The sequence below is a fragment of the Monodelphis domestica genome, chromosome 4, assembly GCF_027887165.1.
Source record: "Monodelphis domestica isolate mMonDom1 chromosome 4, mMonDom1.pri, whole genome shotgun sequence".
Lineage (NCBI taxonomy): Eukaryota > Metazoa > Chordata > Mammalia > Didelphimorphia > Didelphidae > Monodelphis > Monodelphis domestica.
In genome coordinates this window covers 407,829,309-407,850,120 of record NC_077230.1, presented here as the reverse complement: position 1 = coordinate 407,850,120, position 20,812 = coordinate 407,829,309, and the positions used below count along the sequence as shown (strand labels likewise).

The 20,812-nt window shown below is 35.0% G+C and overlaps 1 protein-coding gene across 2 annotated transcripts in view; it reads left to right on the top strand.

Moving 5' to 3' along the window:
- The window catches only part of AJAP1 (adherens junctions associated protein 1), a 260,770-nt gene extending 257,016 nt beyond the window's left edge, over nucleotides 1-3,754 (top strand). For both annotated transcript variants that reach the window (XM_007492079.3, XM_007492077.3), the window contains one exon: nucleotides 3,056-3,754. In XM_007492079.3, coding sequence (XP_007492141.1) covers nucleotides 3,056-3,077 — 22 coding nt within the window. In that variant the 3' untranslated portion in view covers nucleotides 3,078-3,754. The remainder of the gene's footprint in view (nucleotides 1-3,055) is intronic.
- Nucleotides 3,755-20,812: the final 17,058 nt, after the last annotated feature.

The following is a 20,812-nucleotide window of genomic DNA, read 5'->3' as shown; positions in this document are numbered from 1 at the left end:
TGAGACAGAAAATTTGAACACAAGGGAAAGAATGAGACCTGTCCAAGGTCATACAACTAGTGGAAGAACTGAGGCTTCAACAACACCAGGCTTCTGACTCACTCCTTATGTGGTTCTCTTTTTCCTACAACTTTATGTAGTGGGTGGCCCTATTTGGAGTAATCTTATGAAGCACAAGATATATGATTGGGCAGGACTGCCTAGATTCAGAAATGGAATATTCCTAGTATATAAGCATGACAATTTGAGCTCAGCCCTGTATGGTCATGTTAGGATAAACCATTGTCTCTACCTCCTCACTTTTTCAATGCATCAGAGAAAGTTGGAGGATTATTCTGACACTTTGTGACCAATATTTTAGCTCTTGGTTTTTACGCCTGGTTGTAGATGGTACTTTCTTAAACACTAACTAAAGAAAAGTCCATACAGAGTCAGTTGGTAGGCTGCTATAATCCCACATATGCAAGACAAGCAAAAAGAGCAAGTAAAAACATTAAGTCAATACATTTTGTCTTTAAGCAGACAATATACTGGGATCAGGAGCCAGTCCATTTTCAAATCAAAAGGCAAGAATTAGTAGTTCATTGAGGTGCAAGTCATTTAGTTTGAGAATGCTTTCACTGGGTGGAGATTGAGGGAACAATTAGATTTTGTCAGAGAAGGCTTCATGTTGGGGTGGTATTTCAGAATCTCCTTAAATGATAAGTACATGACAAAATATAGGCATAGGCTTTAACAACAATGTCTACTCTGATTCTTCCTATTTCACTCAGACATCTTCTAACTCTCATTGATTCCTTCTTCACACTTCCTAAATCTAACTCCCTAAGTTATTATGAGACCCCTTTTTAAAACCTACCTAGTATTTACAAAAATGTTTTTTTTTTGCAGTTAAATGTGAGAATTTGTTGATCTATTACTATAAATTGGCTTAAAAAGAATAGCCTTTTGACTACTCAGATTTCTACCCTACTGGTTTATTTTCCTTCATTCAGGGATTATTGTGCTTTTTTCTCTCAGTATTTGATTTTATTAGGAGAATAGTGCAAATAATGGAATAATAAATAATAAAATATGTATAAATATATAATAATAATAAAAATTGAAATTCAATTTTTTTAAATCACTATCCTCTTTAGACTCTCTTTATGCATGTAGAGGTGCTAAGGGAGGACAGATGAAAGCCATTTCAACCAAGCATCATCACATAGTTTAAAAAAATGAATCCTCAGGGATATTATTATAATCTTATTACCATTGAATGTGGGTGGCAAGTATCATGTAGCTTTAACCTTGATAACTTGACTAATCTATTTCAGATAATCTCACTTTTTCTCTTCTGATTATGGTGATTTGCTAGGAAATATTCAAAATGTGATGGTTATCCTTTCCTGTCCTATTAGATCATATTCCCTGAATCTTCTGATTCTTATTATGAACCCCTAGATCCAGTGGCTTCCAATTCTCCCTTCCTTTTTTCCCATGAGGCACATAGTCTTAATTATATGAGCTGAATATGCTTTGCCAGTCCTTTAAAAACATCTGTGGTTGCTAGCTGACCTGACCCAGACATATCTGTGATTCCAATTCTCTTCTCTTCAGCAAGATCACCTCTCACAGAGATATAGGAGATGGGTTTTCTAATGCAAGTCATTAATCTCTTCCAAGTCCTAGGCTTCAGGAAAGCCACAGACGCCTGGATGGGTTAAAATGGGCTGTTTCCAACCAGCTGTACAGAGAAACTAGAGACAGTCTGCCCTTCATGGGAGATGGTGAATATTAAGGAATGGGGAAAAGTGGATGAATGTTATAAAGAAGGCTAACATACAGCAGACAAGTAGAATGGCATAACTTTGGATGCAATGACTCATGGATTAATATGGACAGGGGTCCTGAGCACTCTTTCCAATACAATTTCAGACCTCTGAAGTTAGAGTGAATGTTGCCTCCAGAGCTGAAGTTACTGTTATTTGCATAAGCTGAGACCAAGACCTCTTGCCAGTTGAGTTACCAATTATTCACATTTCTGTTAAGAACTAGTTAATTAATTTTGAGAACTGGGGGTTAACTCATAAAAGTCTATGGAAGCAATGGAGTCAGAAAGAAAGGAAGGAAAACTTGGAGACTTGAATGTTGGAGAGTGAGGCTGAGATAGTAGACAGGTCCAGCAACATATACAAATGAAGCAAAATAAAGATTATATAAATATATGTATGCATAAAGAAATATAGATATAGATATAGATGGATGGACAGATAGATAGATAGATAGATAGATAGATAGATAGATAGATAGATAGACTAATAGACAGATAGATAGATGGATAGATAGAGATAGATGGATAGATAGAGATAGATAGATAGATAGAAAGATAGACTAATAGGCACATAGACAGATAGATGGATAGAGATAGATAGATAGATAGATAGATCGATAGATAGATAGATCGATAGATAGATAGATAGATAGATAGATAGATAGATAGATGGATAGATGGATAGATGGATAGGTGGTTGGATAGATAGATAGATAGATAGATAGATAGATAGATAGATAGATAGATAGATAGATAGATAGATGGATAGATGGATAGGTGGTTGGATAGATAGATAGATAGATAGATAGATAGATAGATAGATAGAACATTTAATATGTGCATACCACTATGCCAGGCACTGGCTATATAGAGAAAAAAATTACTTTCTTCCCTCAGAGAATTTATGTTCTGCTGGGGTGAGAATGAGGGAGACATAGCAAATTCATAGCTCCACAGGTAAAATACAAAGACAAAATAAATCTGGTGCAATTTTAATACTAACAACTGACCTAGATAAGAAAAACCTTAGTGTAGGACAAGGTACCTGAAACAATGAATAGTACAGTAGAAGCTCCTTGGGGGCAAGAACTATTTTGTTTTAGATTCCTCACTATCTAAAACAATATCCTACATCTAGTAGGCTCTAAATGTTGATTGAATTTAAATGATTTAAAGAGATGGGCCTGACTATTCATCTGCTGCCATTTAATCTCTGTGTTTTCTTTTCCTCCCATGCAGGATTCCGTTGGTGAACCTGTAAAAACAAAACAAAAAAAATTTAAAAAAAAAACAAAAAAGTGAAAAAAAACAAAAAAATTGAAAACTTTAAAACTCAAAATCGGGGAAAGAGTCCCCAAACCTATCATTTCTGTTTGCCATTGGAGAACTCATGGAGCAGAACTCTATAGGCCAAATATATTTTTATAAAAAAAAGGAACGTGCCTATAGGCAACCTGTATTGTCCCCAAGGAATTTTGGGGGGAAAGAAGAGAAAAGTTTCCAGAAATAAATGGGGAAATGATGCTCTGAAGACAGAGGGAGAAAAAGGAGGCCAAGTGCAAAGGCCAAGATGGACCGCCTGGAGATATGGATTTGGACAATGATTCTGAACCTGTGCCAATAACACCATTACGTGCCATGTACTGAGCTGAAAGATTTCGTTTCAAACATGAAGCTAAGTTAACTACACATAGAAATATTACAGAAAACAGGGTTGGGGGTTTCTCTTCTGAGACAGTGAATATTTCTGGTTAATATACATATATAAATATATAAATACATACATGGAGTCACACACAGACACCTTTTTTTGTACTGTAGCAATTTTTGAAGCTCTTAAATGTTCCTTTTTAAAGAAAATGTGTCATGGGTTACAGAATCTGATTTATTTAACATGCTTAGTATGGACTAAATAAACTGGTGTTTTTTACTTCGGCAGCTTGCCTCTCCAACATATATATATATATATATACACATATATATATCCACCAAAAAAAAACCCCAACATATATATGACCATCTAGAAACATTTCCACAGCTGAGCAGTATGCTTCTAAAGAACCATTATTTTATCATCATCCACCCCAGATGGACAGCCTTAGTCAACAATCTGGAGCGCTCATTGTAAATGTGTCCACCTACCAGCGGCCGCCATTACTACTTCTACTTTAGATTGGAAAGAGAGTGTCCTGGTTCTATTTTTGTTATTATGGTTATTTGATTTGAATCATTTGGTTGTTTAAAGATACTACCTAAGAGCCAGAGGCACAATTTTTTGGTGAGTTGTTGTTCTTTAAAAGGATTATGGGTAGGATAATGGTGGAGGATGAGGGATGTATTCCATGGATCCTTGGAGCCTATGACTGTGGCATAAAGATAGAATGAGGAGTGAATATCAAAATTAAAAGTATTTCTACATGTATATCTGTATGTATGCATGTATGTGTGTTTGGAGCTAGTCCAAATAGGATGGGTTAGTTTTGAGAGGGATCCATTCATAATTGGAAGTCTTCAAGTAAAGAATGGATAACAGGTATGCCATAGAGGAGATGGTTTTTTGTATACAAATTTGTCTCCATGACTGCGAGTGTCCCTTCCAACTATAAGATTCTATTACTATGTGAACATCTGTGTGTGTGTGTGTGTGTAGCGTGTGTATGAAGTGCTCAGAAAAGCTGTTCATTTCATTGTATCTGGAAATCACAGCAATTTCATCCTGACTTGACCCAGGAAGTTCACACTTCAGCAGTGAATGGCTATATCCAGCCTGCTCAGAGTCCACCTCAAGCATTCCTCTAAATTAAACTTATATTGACAAAGCCTGTTGGGGGTTGAGGGTAAGTTTCCATCTATTTCAAGGGTCTGAATTTTCATTTCTGAGTACTGTGAGAATAATTTTATTTGGTACTGCTTGTAAATCCAGAATCCTTTCTTTGGGGTCAAAAACCCAGCAAACCCCATGACAGTTCTTGGCCAATGTAACCAACAAACCAGAATCCTGTAATCAATAGTCACATTCATGTACTCATATCCATTCATCACTACCAAATATAATCCACACCAAATCTGCCAATACACCAAAGGAGTGGATGGTCTCACTGAGGGTCACCTACTTGGCACAAAAACATCCTGACCCTGGAGTCACAAGCTCAGTCGTGGAAGTGGGATCTACTGTGGATGAGCCATCCATGCCATCTCACTTGGTCCCCGCTGGGGCTAAGTACAAGCATTTGAGAGATGTCTGACCAAGCCCAAGGCTGAAATCCTGTTTCAGGATATAGTTTCAGACTATGGAACAGTATTTTTTGTTTTTTGTTTTTTGTTTTTTTTTTTTTTGGTGGGAAGCTAACTGATCCCTGTGGGGATTAATCCTGTGACCTTTGTCTCATTAGCACTGTGCTTCAACCAACCTAAATACACCCAACAAGTGGATCATTAAGCAGAGAGGGAACAATTCTTCTCTCTTTATTTTGCCTAAATAGGTGAGACATGAACATAGATGAATTTCTGATCCTTTAATCCAGGCAATTCTTATCTTCAAACAAATGTAAACTTGAAAAGTTAATTTTTCTACATTTAGAAGTAAGGGAATAAAAGGGGGATTTTTTACAAATATATACATATAGGTATATTATATATATTTGTAAAAAACATACAAAATATATTTTAAAAATTGAACAAGACTGCTACAACAGGTATATATATGCACATATATTATGAGATGATCTTATATACATGCATGTATGTATGTATATATATACATATATATGTATGTGTGTGTGTGTATATATATATATATATATATATATATATATATATAGTGGCAGTCTTGTTGCCCTGTCTATATTTTCTGTGGCTTCCAAAAGGTGAGGAAAGATCATTTTAAGTAGTTCAGTAAAGGGAGGGGCTTTTGGTCATTCAATAGTCACCTTCCCTCAGCAAACTATGCACCTCTTTCTTTTTCTTTTTAATACCTATCTACATCCACATATTTATAGTCAAGGCTCGGGTATCTTTGTAAGAGTGCTGGGTTGTATCTATGCAGTGAATTTGGCTTTCATTAACCTTTGACAGCCTGATCCTTTGAGTGAATGAAGCTGGAGATGATGGAGCCACAAGTGCATTCTGACTTTGAGGCTGGATTCCCCAGCAAGATGGATTGTCACAGTGATCACCTTCCTTGTGACCTTAAGTTGCACTCACAGGTGCAATTTTCTTCAGACCAGGATTTTCAATTCAATGTAATCTAATTCAAGGCAATTTGAACCAATTGAAGTCAACTCAACAAGCATTTATTAAGCAGATACTCCGTGCTGGTTACTTGAGATAGCAACCAAAAATAAAAGAGAATCTGCCCTTGAGGAGGCTGTGTGCTGGAAGAATTCATTCTAATTGAGCTTACATCCCCACCTCTGCATACCCTAATAAGACAACCCATTTATGACTTTTCCAAACAGAAAATAATGCAGCAGACAAATCCTTAAGCACACAGACTGAGTAGGTGACAAATTTTTAATATGCCCTTATAAGTAGATTAGTTGTTTTATTTTTTCCCTCCTTGCTGCTGTTTTTACAGTGGCTGATCTATTCACTGTCCACCATTTTGTTTTTAAAATAAAACTAGAAGCAGAAGAAACAAGAGTCATCTTCCATTTTGAACCAGGTGATAGGGAGGAATTGATAAATTTGTTTTAGACCACATTCTAGACACCTTATGGGGTAATGATATCTGTGTATTAAAAGGCTTTTATATAAAAGGAACTGATTTATAAAAGCTAGCAGTCTAAATGGTCTACACTGTACAGAGCAAAGCTTAGATTGTGGTATATTGATCATCACCTCTCATTTATTTAAATGAATACCTACTGTGTGCAAGGCAGTGCTGATGGATGACTGCAAAATCATTAGGTTTTTATAATCTTTTTTTAAAACCCTTACCTTCTGTCTTAGAATTGTTCCAAGGCAGAAAAGTATAAGGGTTAGGCAATAGGAATTAAGTGACTTGCCCAGGGTCACACAGCTTGGAAGCCTCTAAAGTCACATTTGAATGCAGGTCCTCCTGATTCCAGATCTGACATTCCATTCACGGAACCTCCTAGTTACCCCAATGATATAATCTTAATGAGACAATCAACCAAATGAATGGGATAATGTTTCTTTTCTTGGCAAGGCTAAGAATTTTACTGCATATTTGACCCCTGCTCACTACTGGTCTTAGCAATTCTTCATCGTCTTTAATCCATTATACTCACATACTCTCACACTCTCAGTAGGACCCCTCCCCCTTTATCCTGGACTATCACTCAGTGTCTTTGAAGTTCTACCTATTTCCTTTGGCTTTCAGGAAAAGTGTGACATGGTCAGATGATTCATGTTAGAATTGAGGACTGTGCTCATGTCCTGTTAATTTCTATCCTCTAAGAACTACACCTTACTAGAGTCATGGCCCTCTTTGGCAGTCTGGTGAAATCTATGGAGCCTTTCTCAAACTAATATTGTAATGTACACAAAACAAAATGAATAGGCTTAAAAAGAGAATAAATTTTATTAAGATAGTTATACATGTATGCATGCATATCCAATCTCTGTGTACATATACACACATGCATATATACACACATATACATATATGTGCACTATATATGTATATATTTATATGTTTGTTCATGGACTCCAAGTTAAGAACCCCTGATCTAATGCAAATAATTCAGGATTGATGGAAATAAATTCATTGTCTTAGTCATTTGCTTAATAGATTGTAAATTCATATGAACACCTGACTTGCTCTTTATAAGGATCTAAATCAACGCAATGAAGTCACCCTTTGATGCAAACTCACAGTAATTTTAGTTGTGTGCTTCTTCCCTCCTCTTTATTTGGATCTCCTTAATCTTATATAATGATTTCTTAGCCTTAAGTAGAAACTTATCTTGACATATGCAAAAAAGCTATTAAATTTTCAACCCATTCCTCAGAGTCTAAGAGAAAGCCATATTGTTTATTGGGTCTTCCTACCATACTATCTGGAAATTTTGACTTCTCAATCCCTCACACATCAAGGTCCGTGTGACTGAAGAATATGTAATGATAGCTTTGTAGAACTCCAGCAGATAAAAAAGGCAGGTAAGAAACCCAAGTCAAATTATTTCCATTTTATATACTTGAGGGAACATAGACATGGCATCCTTCTTGAGATTAAAAGGAAACAAGTGACCCTCTTGTTTTAGCTATAACATTGTATGCTTTCTATCTATTCCCTAGCTCTTATAAACTCATTGAGTTGGCTGACATTTATTGCCAGTTGAATTGCTTACATAATCTTTGATAGATTTCTACCATCATAGAAATCTGGAACCATAAGTAAACACCACCAATTTACTCTGATAAAATTTTCATAATGATACTTGTGAAAAATCAGTGCCCATAGGGACATTTATTCATTCATAACCATCTTCAAGACCAAAAAATATCATCCCTATATCTCTGTGTTATTGGTCAGTCTACCTGTAAAGATTCTCCCTCTCCCTCTCCCCCTCTCTCTCTCCCTCTCCCTCCCTTTCTCTCTCTTCCTCTCCCTCCCCCCCTTTCTCTCTCAATACCTTAATTTTCACTGCATACGTGTCCATTATTGCAACTTCAAAAAAGGGAAAATGACAACATTCAACTCTCCCACTTTCTGAAATTCGAATAAATCATGTTATATACTGACATTAATGGAATTTTGTGTTGGACATGATAGGGTTGGGGTTTTTTTTTGGAGCACCTCATTCTGAACCCCAGATTTATGCTCAATAGTTGTGTGATATTGGACAACTTAATTCTTCTTCTGGTTTACTTCTCTCTTAAAGGAACATATTGAGCTAGGTGATCACTGAGGTCCTTTCCATATTTAATACCCCCAAACCCTTTATTTACCATGAGTTCAAGTTGAATTCATTATATTATAGTGTCACTCACTCAGAAATATGCAGTGAAATTTCACCATGGAGATGACAAAAAAGCTAGAAAAAATTCAAAGATATAAAAGGAATATTCAGGCAAAGTATTTTGGGGATGAGAGGGGGTTGGAGGATTTCCAGAACATAGAAAACTGAATATTCATGAATCTTACTAGTTGACCCAGAGTTGATATGTTTTGAAAAAAAATGCAAAGGAAATGTTTTGTTTCTTTCTGATAACTTCTATCAAAAGGGTAATTTTTGTTGTTTGGTTCCTATGAAAACATGGTGGATATAAGGAATAATTGTATTTGAATGAACATCCCAAAACTGGCCATAGTTAAGAGTCCAGTGATATGGTTAAAGTCCTGCTCCAAGTCAATGACAGAACAAAATCTTAAAGTCTCCTGTTTTTGTTCCAGACTGTATATTGTATTTCCAACAATTCAGTAATATTAAAGATCTCACTTATGAAGCCCGTTCCTTTATTTTGCCTGAAGCAGTGGAAATGGAAATGATGATTCCTTTCAGAACTTCCATCATTTTCTTTAAGGAAAGGGCTGATTGGAAGGTAAATAAAAAAAAAAAACCCAATACCTCTATATCCTAAATAACAAAGCAATGGGGTTCTAATTGTAGGTTTTTACCAAGCACGGCTAATTACTGTTCTTAAACCACTCTTCCCCTTCCACCAAGCCCTTCAATTCTATTGATATTTATAATTGTCCAGTTGTTCATAAATCCATTCTTTTGGCATTGTAGAACCAACTTCCACTTTACTAGGCACAATCAGTCTAAAATCAATTATAAAGTCCTCTTGAATTTCAATATTTGCGACATACATCATCCTACTCTGTGATGGACATTCCTACACTTAAAAAGACTAAAATTTAGAAACAGATATGCAATCTAAACATACTAGGTTGGTTTTGACAGTTAGAGGTCAATTTAAACTGTCAGGACTTCTGGAAATCCTATGAGATTCTGGAGTTATTTCCATGTTATGAGTGGATATAAAAATATTTTAGTCAAACTGATTTGGAATGTTAAAAAAAGCATGAATGGCTATGAAAAGGATCATTTTGTGATCACAAGGTTATCTTGTCTTTTATGTAATTTTTTATGCTTTTAACCATTGCTTCTCATAGTGTATCCCCATTTCCACAAAAGCCACCATATAGATCACACTGTCTCAGCGCTAATACAGCACCTGGTTTAAAGGTTTAGGCAGAAACAAAGGAGGTTTGAAAGTTACCACTAAAAACCAGGCAGACGTACTCCACTGGATTGAAACCATTTTCTCAAAAGGTCACCCTTGACACAAATCATATTTCCTAAAATTCCTTAATGAGCAACATACTTCTGAGGCCAGAGGTAATACCAAAACATGCATGATCAATGTAATTTGGGAGAGATAAACTTGGTGGTTTGTTATAGCATATGGAAACTATTGGATTGGACCAGTGTAAGCAGTGCAGCCCACATCAATGCCCATGTACTTGCCATCTAAGCTTCTTTGATTCAATTTACTTCATTAATTTCCCTTGTTTTTGCATTGATGTGCCTCCTAGGTAAAGAGATTATTATATTCTATTGAGCTACATTGACTGACTGTGTATGTTGGCTGCACTAAGTAGTATTTGTGGATTTTCTAGTGTAATCATTAATGACTATTTGACATTACAAAATATGTTACTGACCCTTTCTTTCAAAAGGTCTGAAGTGTGATTATGTATTTTTTTTATCTTCCTCTATGGAATCAGGTTTTGAAATGGAATGGTATAAAGAGTACAGAAAGCTCAACTCATGGTGATGTCTCCACCATGCTGTCCAAATGTGCTTGTGTGCGCCTGCATGCACACCCACACAGATACACAGAAACATGCACATGCACATTGATACCTCTGACTGAAGATCACTCTTGAAGATCAATTAATCGATAAACATTTATTAAGCACTTTCTGTATGTCAGGCACTGTGCTAAGCCCTTGCAATACAAAAAGATGCAAAACATAGTTCTTGCTTTCTTAGAGCTTACTTTCTAATGTTTCAAACACCAAGCCACATACTATAACCAGAATCAGAACTCAATAACTGTCACAAAATGACCAGAAGATCCCAAAGCAGAACATCAGATTCCCTGCATAATTTCTCTGTAAATAGACTAATAAAATGCACTAGCACTTTAACAGAGAAATTTCCCTATCCTTATGCAGGCTATTGAAACTGAATATCTGCTGCATTATGTGAGCCATCTAAGAAGACAGACATGCCTTCACCAAGCTGAGAAGATTCCATATCTCTTTACTTTTCATTAGGGTTAAATCAATTTTTTAAATTTACTCCTTTGTGTAATATCAGTTCAATGGATCAGTAAATACCCAAATCAGGAGAAGGGTAAGAGGGTGACGTGTTCTTTATTTATATCTTTTTCAGTAGTACATAAAGTGTATGGTAGGAGAGTTCCAGTTGTATCTGTATGGTGTTTATTCCATATATCAATTATCAAAATTCATAAACCATTCCCAGTAGTTCAAATTTCCAGATAAAAAGTCTATTGATTCATAGAATTTCTCTTTGTGTTAATTTTAGACTTTAAATTCCAAATAAAGGTATTTTAGCAATGGTACAAACATCTATTGAAATGAATTCCCTTTAAATAAATTACTATATAAGCAAACAAAGGAATGACCATCTGCTACCACCCTCCAATTGCAATTAAGATATCAAACCAAGAAAACAACCTTTTTAAGAGGTAACATCCATCAATTTAACCTGTATATCATAGGTACTTGAAACTGACATATTGAGATGTGTGATAGCACTTTCATAGCACTGATAGACAATGGCATCAGGATATAAACATCTATAGTAAATGTGCTCATGAAATCAAATCAAGCATTGTTTTTCTACATTCATTGCAAATTAGCATCAGTGTGCACTGTTACTCTAAATAGATTTGTGCTAACCCCAATTTACCCTAGTTCCTGTGCTATATCCTGGTCATAAGTCTGACTCCTTTTGGAACTATGTTGAATCTTGTTGGTCTCTAGGGTACTTCAGAGAAAATTTGCTTTTAAGAAAATTGAAGCCAGAAGTGAGTATATTTTATTTTGTCTAAAAGTATGAATAATAGATACTTTTATGGTATACTAGTTGACCTTCTGCTATTTACAACTATCTATCTATCTATCCATCCACCCATCCATCCATCCATATGTACATCCATCTGTATATCCTCCTATCAATCTATTTTTCAAATCTATACCCCTGCACTCTCTAAGACTTACAAGTAAATGAAGATGTACATGGATTAATCAAACTATTAATTAGAAAAGATTTCTGAGTCAAACAGCTTAACTTAACCCTGACCTAGGGAAGGAGAGGTAAAAACATCAAGAATAATATATGCCAACATAATAATCAATCAATTCTAAACCAAAAGTCCATATTACTTAACTTCAATGTTAACAAACTATATATAATGGATATATTCTGAACATAAATTTCCAAAACATTCACAATGACAAATGGTTAGCTAAAACAATTTTTAACCAGCTCTCTTTTCAGACACCAAACCTTTATATTGCAGGGATAGGTATTGCATGGAAAGACTATCAGTCCAGTCTGCTCTTATAATTTATGACACCTATATTTTACAAAGAATGATATTTATAGCCAATAGAATTCCAAGACTAGGGGGCAGCTGGGTAGCTCAGTGGATTAAGAGTCAGCCCTAGAGACGGGTGGTCCTAGGTTCAAATCTGGCCTCAGCCACTTCCTAGCTGTGTGACCCTGGGCAAGTCACTTGACCCCCATTGCCTAGCCCTTACCACTCTTCTGCCTTGGAGCCAATACACAGTATTGACTCCAAGACGGAAGGTAAGGTTTTAAAAAAAAAAGAAAAAAAAAGAATTCCAAGACTAAGGGCCATATTGAGTTTCGCAACTAATTCATTTCATTCAAACACTATAAGAGTCACAATGACTCTAGTGACCAAGAATCTAGTGCCATATCATTAGAGATGTTCCTAGGTGATGCAACATAGGTTGTGATATCTTATTCTACATTCATGAAGCCATCACACATTATATTTGGCATTCCCAATCCAACTTAGACATTGCCCTATGTCAAAATTATTTTTTGTGATTTTGAAAACGGAAGTAAAAGGGGGTGCTTCACAATGGTTGTATTAAAAACGTGCTTCCAATTACCAAATAACTTTTAATGCCAAGCTATGATTCAGGTGACTCACAAATCTAGGAAATTTCCATTTAGTTTAATGGAAGAAAGGTCTATGACAGCCCAGTCTTATTGTGGTCTAAAATCTGCTGCATCATTTTTAACTTGGTAGATTACATGCATCACTTTCTCTTAGAATTATATACTCTACCCACTCATATTTTCTGATATCTTAGAGCTTTAATAAATGAAAAGGCACATATAGCTTTCCATTAAATTCAGTATAGATGAATCAGAGACTAAAAAAGGATTACAAAATGGGGAATGGATTTAGGAGAATGCATCCTATTTTTTATACATAATTGCAACTTTAATGACAATTGAATGGCATAATCAAGGAAGAAGGTACCTGTCTGAAAATTTTAACAAACATATAAATTGGTCAATTTGGCTCACAGCTACCCAGATTTTGGTACTTCTGACAACTGTGGAAAATTACCCCCATCCATCCATCCATCCATCCATCCATCCATCCATCCATTTTTCTCTTGAATTTTAAGGATGCATATGTGAGGAAAATGGGTAAAAAAATCCTAAGAAATTCTCCCTTCAGATTGCTACTCCATAGTTGTTCTAAGTCTGGAAACTGTCCCTTATGATTTAAGCTGTGATGAGGTATCCATTAGAAATCTCACTAATTCAATGTCAACAAAGATGTCAAGGAAGTTTCAGGTCTTTGTCATTTGCTCAAGCTTCCAATTGGTTATGTTGTCTGGAAGTTAGGCTTGGGGGGAGTTATTATTACTTGAATATGCACATGCCTTGAAAATGTAATGAAATGAGTATTTCCAAAACAAAACATATTCATCATTTATTTGGATGCTTTATATGACTTTAAAATGTTTTGGCTAAATTTTTATATCAGTAATAAAAGTTCTCCTCTTCCTAAATGGGATATTGGATGCTCAGAGAAGTCAGGGGATCAATTCTCCAGTAGAACTCTTTAGCAGATATTCAGCTCCAAAGTAACAAAGGTAATTTTAAAAAATTCCACTGCAAAATTGTCTTGCTCATTTCTAGTTGTTTTTAAATTTACCTATCCTTTCTTGGTATATTGATCTAGAGGAGTTAAATATGACTAGATCTTTAACCAATGAATAAACATCCAATACCTATATTAATGCTGCTAGTCTCAGGAATTGTAATTGACAACAATTCACAACTGACAATTGATGACAATTGGTGAGAGTTAGTCACTAAAGCTTTTTTTTTTTTTTTACAAATGGGGTTCTTTTAAATCCCATCTGAGGTGCCATCTGTATTATAAGGGAAGGTTAAGTTGTAACAAAGGGGGTTAGTCTTTCAGTATAGAGAGGGAGTAGAAGAGTTGAGAACCTCCCTTCTCAAAGCGGGGTTCAGGGAAGACAGCTGTTTAGGGTTGGCTCAGAGAGAGGAGAGGGGGTTTGAAGATTTTCTCCTCCTGCCTTCCCTCCTTAGCTAAAGCTGCTCTCTCCAATTTAACCTTGTCCCTCTTGTTCCCCCTCCACTACTCGATACCAAAGGGTTTCCCCTTGATCTGTTCACTCACACAGCTTGGGGAACTGATAACTTTTAATGTCAACTCAATCAGGTAATACAAAAAGAACAACAGGCATGGAAGAATGGGAAAATGAAAGTGGGGAAAGGGGGTCCCTGCCTCTATCTATACCCTTTCCCCTCCCTCCTCAAGTTTTGGGGGAACTCAGGTCTTGGCAGCCTGAGAAAGTCAGGTTGACTCACCCCTGGGCAACAGGAGCTGAGGTAAAGTGTGCTCAAGTTTCTCTTCAGAAAGTCCCTTCATTTGGGAATGTTGGGGGGAAGGATTTCCAGTCACCAGCAGGAAAAAATGTGTAACCCCCAGGAAAAAGTCTTTTTCCCACCTTCTGTCTTTGGCTTCTCGAGTCCAAGAACCACTCCTCTACCAATCAGAGTCTTCTCCTCCTGCAGATTCCAACTCCTTGGGGCCCCTCCCCCATCAAGGTGATCAGTTTCCACACACTCTTCAGCCTGGCACTTGTTCTTTAGTGCCAGCCTCTGTCATAATACAGAGATATGTTCCGCAGATACTCCAGAAAGCAAATTAGATAGTTAAGAAACCACATTGACACCGAGAGATGACTTAAACATGATTGAAATCATTAACAATAAGCAACACTTAATGCCATGGAATATTATTGCATTAAGGAAAAAATAAATGAAGAAATCCTATAAATATTTTGTTTTATTTATTAGTTTCAGGGTTTTACATTGTAAGAATCATGATCAAATCTATGTTTGATAGAAAATTAAGCCAAAATTTAAAGACTTATTTAATGGCATAGATTGTTCTACTAAATAAGTGAAGCTATATAATTCTCAAGACATAAGAACAACTGGAATTTCAGTCAATAATCTGGAGGTTTCAAAGGAATTTAAGAGCTTTGGGAAATGAACCCAAGAAACTGGGACAAAAATCTAGGTTCTGTTCTTTACCAAGAGTGAGAACTTAAGCAAATGCCTTCATGATATTTAGTATTGGTTACTTATTCCACACAAAGATGGGATTGAATATGAGAGTCTCCTTGCTACAAATCACTGGTCCATTGATTAAATTTTCTAAAACTAAAAATGCAGAAAAATCTAAATATTTAAGGTAGCATAGAAAAATTTAGAGATAATGAAGTGTAGTGGACAGGGTCGAGGTTTTGAATTTGTGAGGAACAGAATTCAAGTTGTGCTTCTACTATATTTAGAATGTGTGTCCAGAGAATAGCTAACTTATATAGGACTTAACATATACTAGACCTTGTGCTGAGGGCTTTACAAATATCATCTCACTTATTCTCAGAATAATTCTGGTAGGGGGTGCTATTATTGTCTTGATTTTACAGATTAAAAAACTGAGACAAAAATAGGTTCTGTTCCTTGCCCAGGGCCTCATAACTAGTAAGTCTATGACTGCTTTTGAACTCCAGTATTCTTAATTCCAGACCTGGTGCTCTATCCATTGGGTCATCTAACTTCTAACCTTTTAGTACTTCAGACATCTAACACTATAAGTTAAACAGGAATTGTTAGCCAGAATCAAATGTATCATAAGAATTTCCTCAAACCAATTGAATCATAGTTCTCATAGAACTACATCAAAGATGCAATTAAATTCAACCAGATTTCATTGAGTCTTCTCTGCCAGCTTCCATGATATGCATTAGGACTCCAAGGATGCAAACAAAGCATGACCTACTCTCAAGGTTACACGCTATATATTTAATTTAGCACAGTTTCTTTTTTTTTTCTTCTGGTCCACATGGAACAATATTCCACCCATCTTAAAACATAAGCCAGTGGATTCTGATTGATTTTTGGGGGCCATTCCCACTTTAGACCCTTTAGGTAATTATTTGAGTGAGAGATATTTCTTTACTGTGTCTCTGAAACCATATCAACACCCCAACTTACCAGCAGAGATGATTCCTCATGAAGCAGGACATATCTCAGTAAAGGAGAAACAAGTACACAAGGGCATACTTTATTCCAAATAAGTTTGCAATCGGAAGAATTAGATTTTTTTCCTTCCTTTTTATGGAGAGAAACTGGATTTATTTTCCTCTCTCTAGAATATTTTTCAGATATAATAAACCACTGGATCTTTGTTTCTACTTCTATATGGATCATGTGTCTTTTTTTGCACAAAATAAAGGAAATCTAAGAAGTCTTTCTTACTGTTTACATATGATGCATATATTTATAAAGCACTCATCTATGGGGAGTATATCACCTGCAAAATTGTTAAGTATTTTGGTCTCATATATTTCCCTTTATATTGTCTTTCATTATCACATTAATAAAAGAAATGAAACAATGTGTTGATAACAGAGAGGGGTGGTACATTGCTAGGTTTGATTCCCATACAGGTTGACTTTTACTACAGTCGTACTTTCTCTCTTTCTCTTTGTTTCTTTTACTTCTTTCCTTCTTTCCTTACTTCATTTTCCTTCCCTCCCTTTCCTTTCTTCTTCCCTATTTTCTTTCTTTTTCTTTCTTTCTTTCTTTCTTTCTTTCTTTCTTTCTTTCTTTCTTTCTTTCTTTCTTTCTTTCTTTCTTTCTTTCTTTCTTTCTTTCTTTCTTTCTTTCTTTCTTTCTTTCTTTCTTTCTTCCTTCCTTCCTTCCTTCCTTCCTTCCTTCCTTCCTTCCTTCCTTCCTTCCTTCCTTCCTTCCTTCCTTCCTTTCTTTCTTTCTTTCTTTCTTTCTTTCTTTCTTTCTTTCTTTCTTTCTTTCTTTCTTTCTTTCTTTCTTTCTTTCTTTCTTTCTTTCTTTCTTTCTTTCTTTCTTTCTTTCTTTCTTTCTTTCTTTCTTTCTTTCTTTCTTTCTTTCTTTCTTTCTTTCCTCTTCCCTTCTTCCCTCCTTTGCTTGCCCTTTCCCTACCTCTTTTCCTCCATACTTCTCTCCCTTAGTCACTTCCACTTTTAATCTTTTCCCCTTTTTCCCTCTCTTCTTTCCTTCCTTCCCTTTTCTTTATGAACTTCAAGCCCATCTATTTATAAAATATTGTAAATACCATATTATTAATTTATTTGTGTTGTGATATTAAAATAGAATAGTAACAAAAGCAGTAATTAGACCAAAAATTTTTTTCTTCAACATGTCAGTAGGCCAAAAGAAGGCTTTTGTTTGTTTTGTTTTGTTTCATGGTATAATGGCTGACACTTATGTGTCACTTTGAACTGACAAAGATGCTCTTGTGTCATCTTATTTTATATCCCCAAAATATTCCTGTGAGATAGCTACTGTATGATTCATGATATACATTTTACAGATGTAGTAATTAAGTCTTGGAAAGGTATAAATAATTTCCCCATATTTCTATGATCAATGAATGTTAGATTCATGATAAAGTCAGATCTTTCCACGGACACATATTTCAACATTATTACAATTTATAATTTTAGCATTATTTTATAAACTAATAAATGAGTAAAATATGATCAATATGAACTCCTTTGCCTGAGATATTCTTGGATTGAATTACAAAGCACAATACCTTTGACTGGTTACCTTAAATTAATAAAAAGCTGATGTAAATTGTGGCAAGGCTGACAAGGGAAAGAATAAAAGATTCTCAATATTCTTGTGCAAATAAATCAACCAAAAAACATTTAAATAGTGCCTCTTATGTGGCAGTCACTGTACTAGATTCTAGGAATATAAAGATAAAAACTGAATAAATCCCTATCCCAAGAAATTTCCATAACTTATGGATTGAAAAATGAACATTTACATAGGAAGGATTTCACCAGAGAAAACCAACCAGCTTATATTTAGTTCAGTTCAATTCAATTTAACAAACACAATCCTCTAATATGTGATAGCTATTGTTCTAAGTAGTGCGTACTTTAAAACAAAATGGAAAAAACTGCCTGCCCTCCAGAAATTTACGGTTTGCTGGAGCAAAACACTATGCACACAAATAATAAATTTTAGATAATTTTAAGAGTTAGAACAAGTTAATAAATTGGAAATGGAGAGAAAAAGCTTTGTTTCATTCTCTAGTCTCTCTCCCCAATACCTTAAATATTTAATTTAAAAAAGGAAGCAATGTAAGTTTCTACTGTTGAATTTTTTTATTGGGAATGCACTTTAAAGACATTCTCAAAGTCTTAATCTAGTCCACAATACAGAATTTCTCTTACTTGGGAAGAATTGGAAGAATGGGTTGGGAGAAAGGGAAAAAACAAAACAAGATAATATTATGCATATATTATTATTATTATTATTATTATTAAGCAGAAAGCATAAGTTGTCAATTTACCAGAAGGTATCAGGATGAACACAAACATTTGAATATGGACAAGATGAGATGAGAAACCTCTCAGGAGCAAAACAACCAGCAATCCTACAACTTTCACCCTCCCCTTCCAAATTAGAAGGCATCCTTCATTTTATAGTACCATATAACTCAAAGACAGGGTGAGATTATTATATAAATTCTGCTAAACTTGGTCAAGAATGAACATTTATTTGAGCTGTGCTTTAAGAAAGTGTATTGAAACATGTTAATTTGGCTGAATAGTTGATGCTTTTCAAGAGTATCCTTAGTTGCTTATGTTGGAGAACACTAGACTTGGGGAGTATTTGGGTAGGACTCAAACAAATAAGTTTGTTATTTTAATATTTCCTCAAATTTTTAGTTTCTTTTTATGAGTACAACTAGATGCAATAGTTTTATCTCAATGAACAGTGGAATATTTTATCTTCCATTTTTTTCTAACAGGGTTTTATATGTACCATCTGAGCCTGGGTAGGGTGGAGTCTCTGTTTTTCTCCCCCCTACTGACCAATTTCCCTCATATATTATCATTCCAGGTTCTAAGGTAGCCAACGGGTATGCTAAGACAGTAGGTAAGTCACACTCATCATCTCATTTGAGGGTAGTAAATAAACTAATTATAGAATTAAACCTTATATTGATATAGCCCTTTTTAAATTTACTAAAATACTTGTGAGTTACAAGATACAGAGTCTGCATTAGAATCAGTAGACCTAAGTCTAACTTATCACTTTAAAACTTAGAGGCTGTGTGACCCTGATCAAGGTATCTATTCTTAATGTCCAGGAAACTATCAAAAACGTAGCTCACAGAACAGTAGCTGATCTAAATGGGTAGGAGAATCCTTGCCAGGGATTTCCTATAATCATGACATTTATAGGTCCAAATAAAGCCAATAGCAAGAATAAACATTTTAATTTATATCATTTTATTTGATGTGTGAAGAGATAGCTTGGAGAAGAGAGTAAATCTTGGTGTCAGGAAAAATGTTCTACTACTTACTGACTCTTCAGTCTTGGCCAAATCATAAAACTTCTCTCAGAACCATGAAACTTACACTAAAAAAACCAAAATTCCCAGAGTTTGAGAAAAAAATTTTTAGGTTGATGGATGAAAAAACATCATGAACAATTGATGTATTTAATAATATGCAGCCTTTTGGGCTTATAGATATGAAACTTAAAAATATTGTTAAGGTTATATAGTCCAGGCTCTTCATTTTAGAGATGTGGAAACTAAGTAACCCAGATAATAAGAAGTCAACCTCCTTTCCTTTAACTGAATATTTTTTATCATTCTAAAATGTGGATTTTATTATCCTTCCTCTCCTTAATATTTGAGGAGATTGGGGTAGAGAGCATTAAAGTTACTTCACTAAAGTCGTACAGTAATTACAGAAATCACATTTCCTAGATTTCAGTATACAGAGAAGAATAAAGAAGAGAATTTGTATAGGTAAATAAAATTCTGTACTAATTGATTTTTTATAGTTTAACTCATATAATAACAAAAACTGGTCTGCTTCTCTATATCACTTCTGAATTTTCTTTTTCATCCCTATATAAATTTCAAAAGTTCCATTGACAGTCTACTTTCTTTTTTTCTTTTTTTTGACATGACTCTAAAAAATGCAACCCATCACCTAGCCCTACTCTTTCACAGAATTTTCCAGATATGCCTTGTAGTGAATAATTATATTCTAGCACACCAAACTAATCCATTGACCATATCTGAAAGATATATGTATGTGTGCCTACATGTATGTCCATATCTATGCATATAAAAGTATTTTATATGTACATATGTGTGTGAATGAAAATACACACATTATATATGTATATAAATATTCCATCATCTATCTTCTAAGACATGGAAAGCATTTTGTACCCCCAATCTATTCAAGTCAAAATTGGTCACTATCTTGATAAGAGTTCTTACATCTCCTAAAGTTATTTTCAAAGCCATGACTCTTTTAAAAGAACTGAAATATGACTGACCCAAAGATTCCAAATTGCAAAGCTCAATTGAATT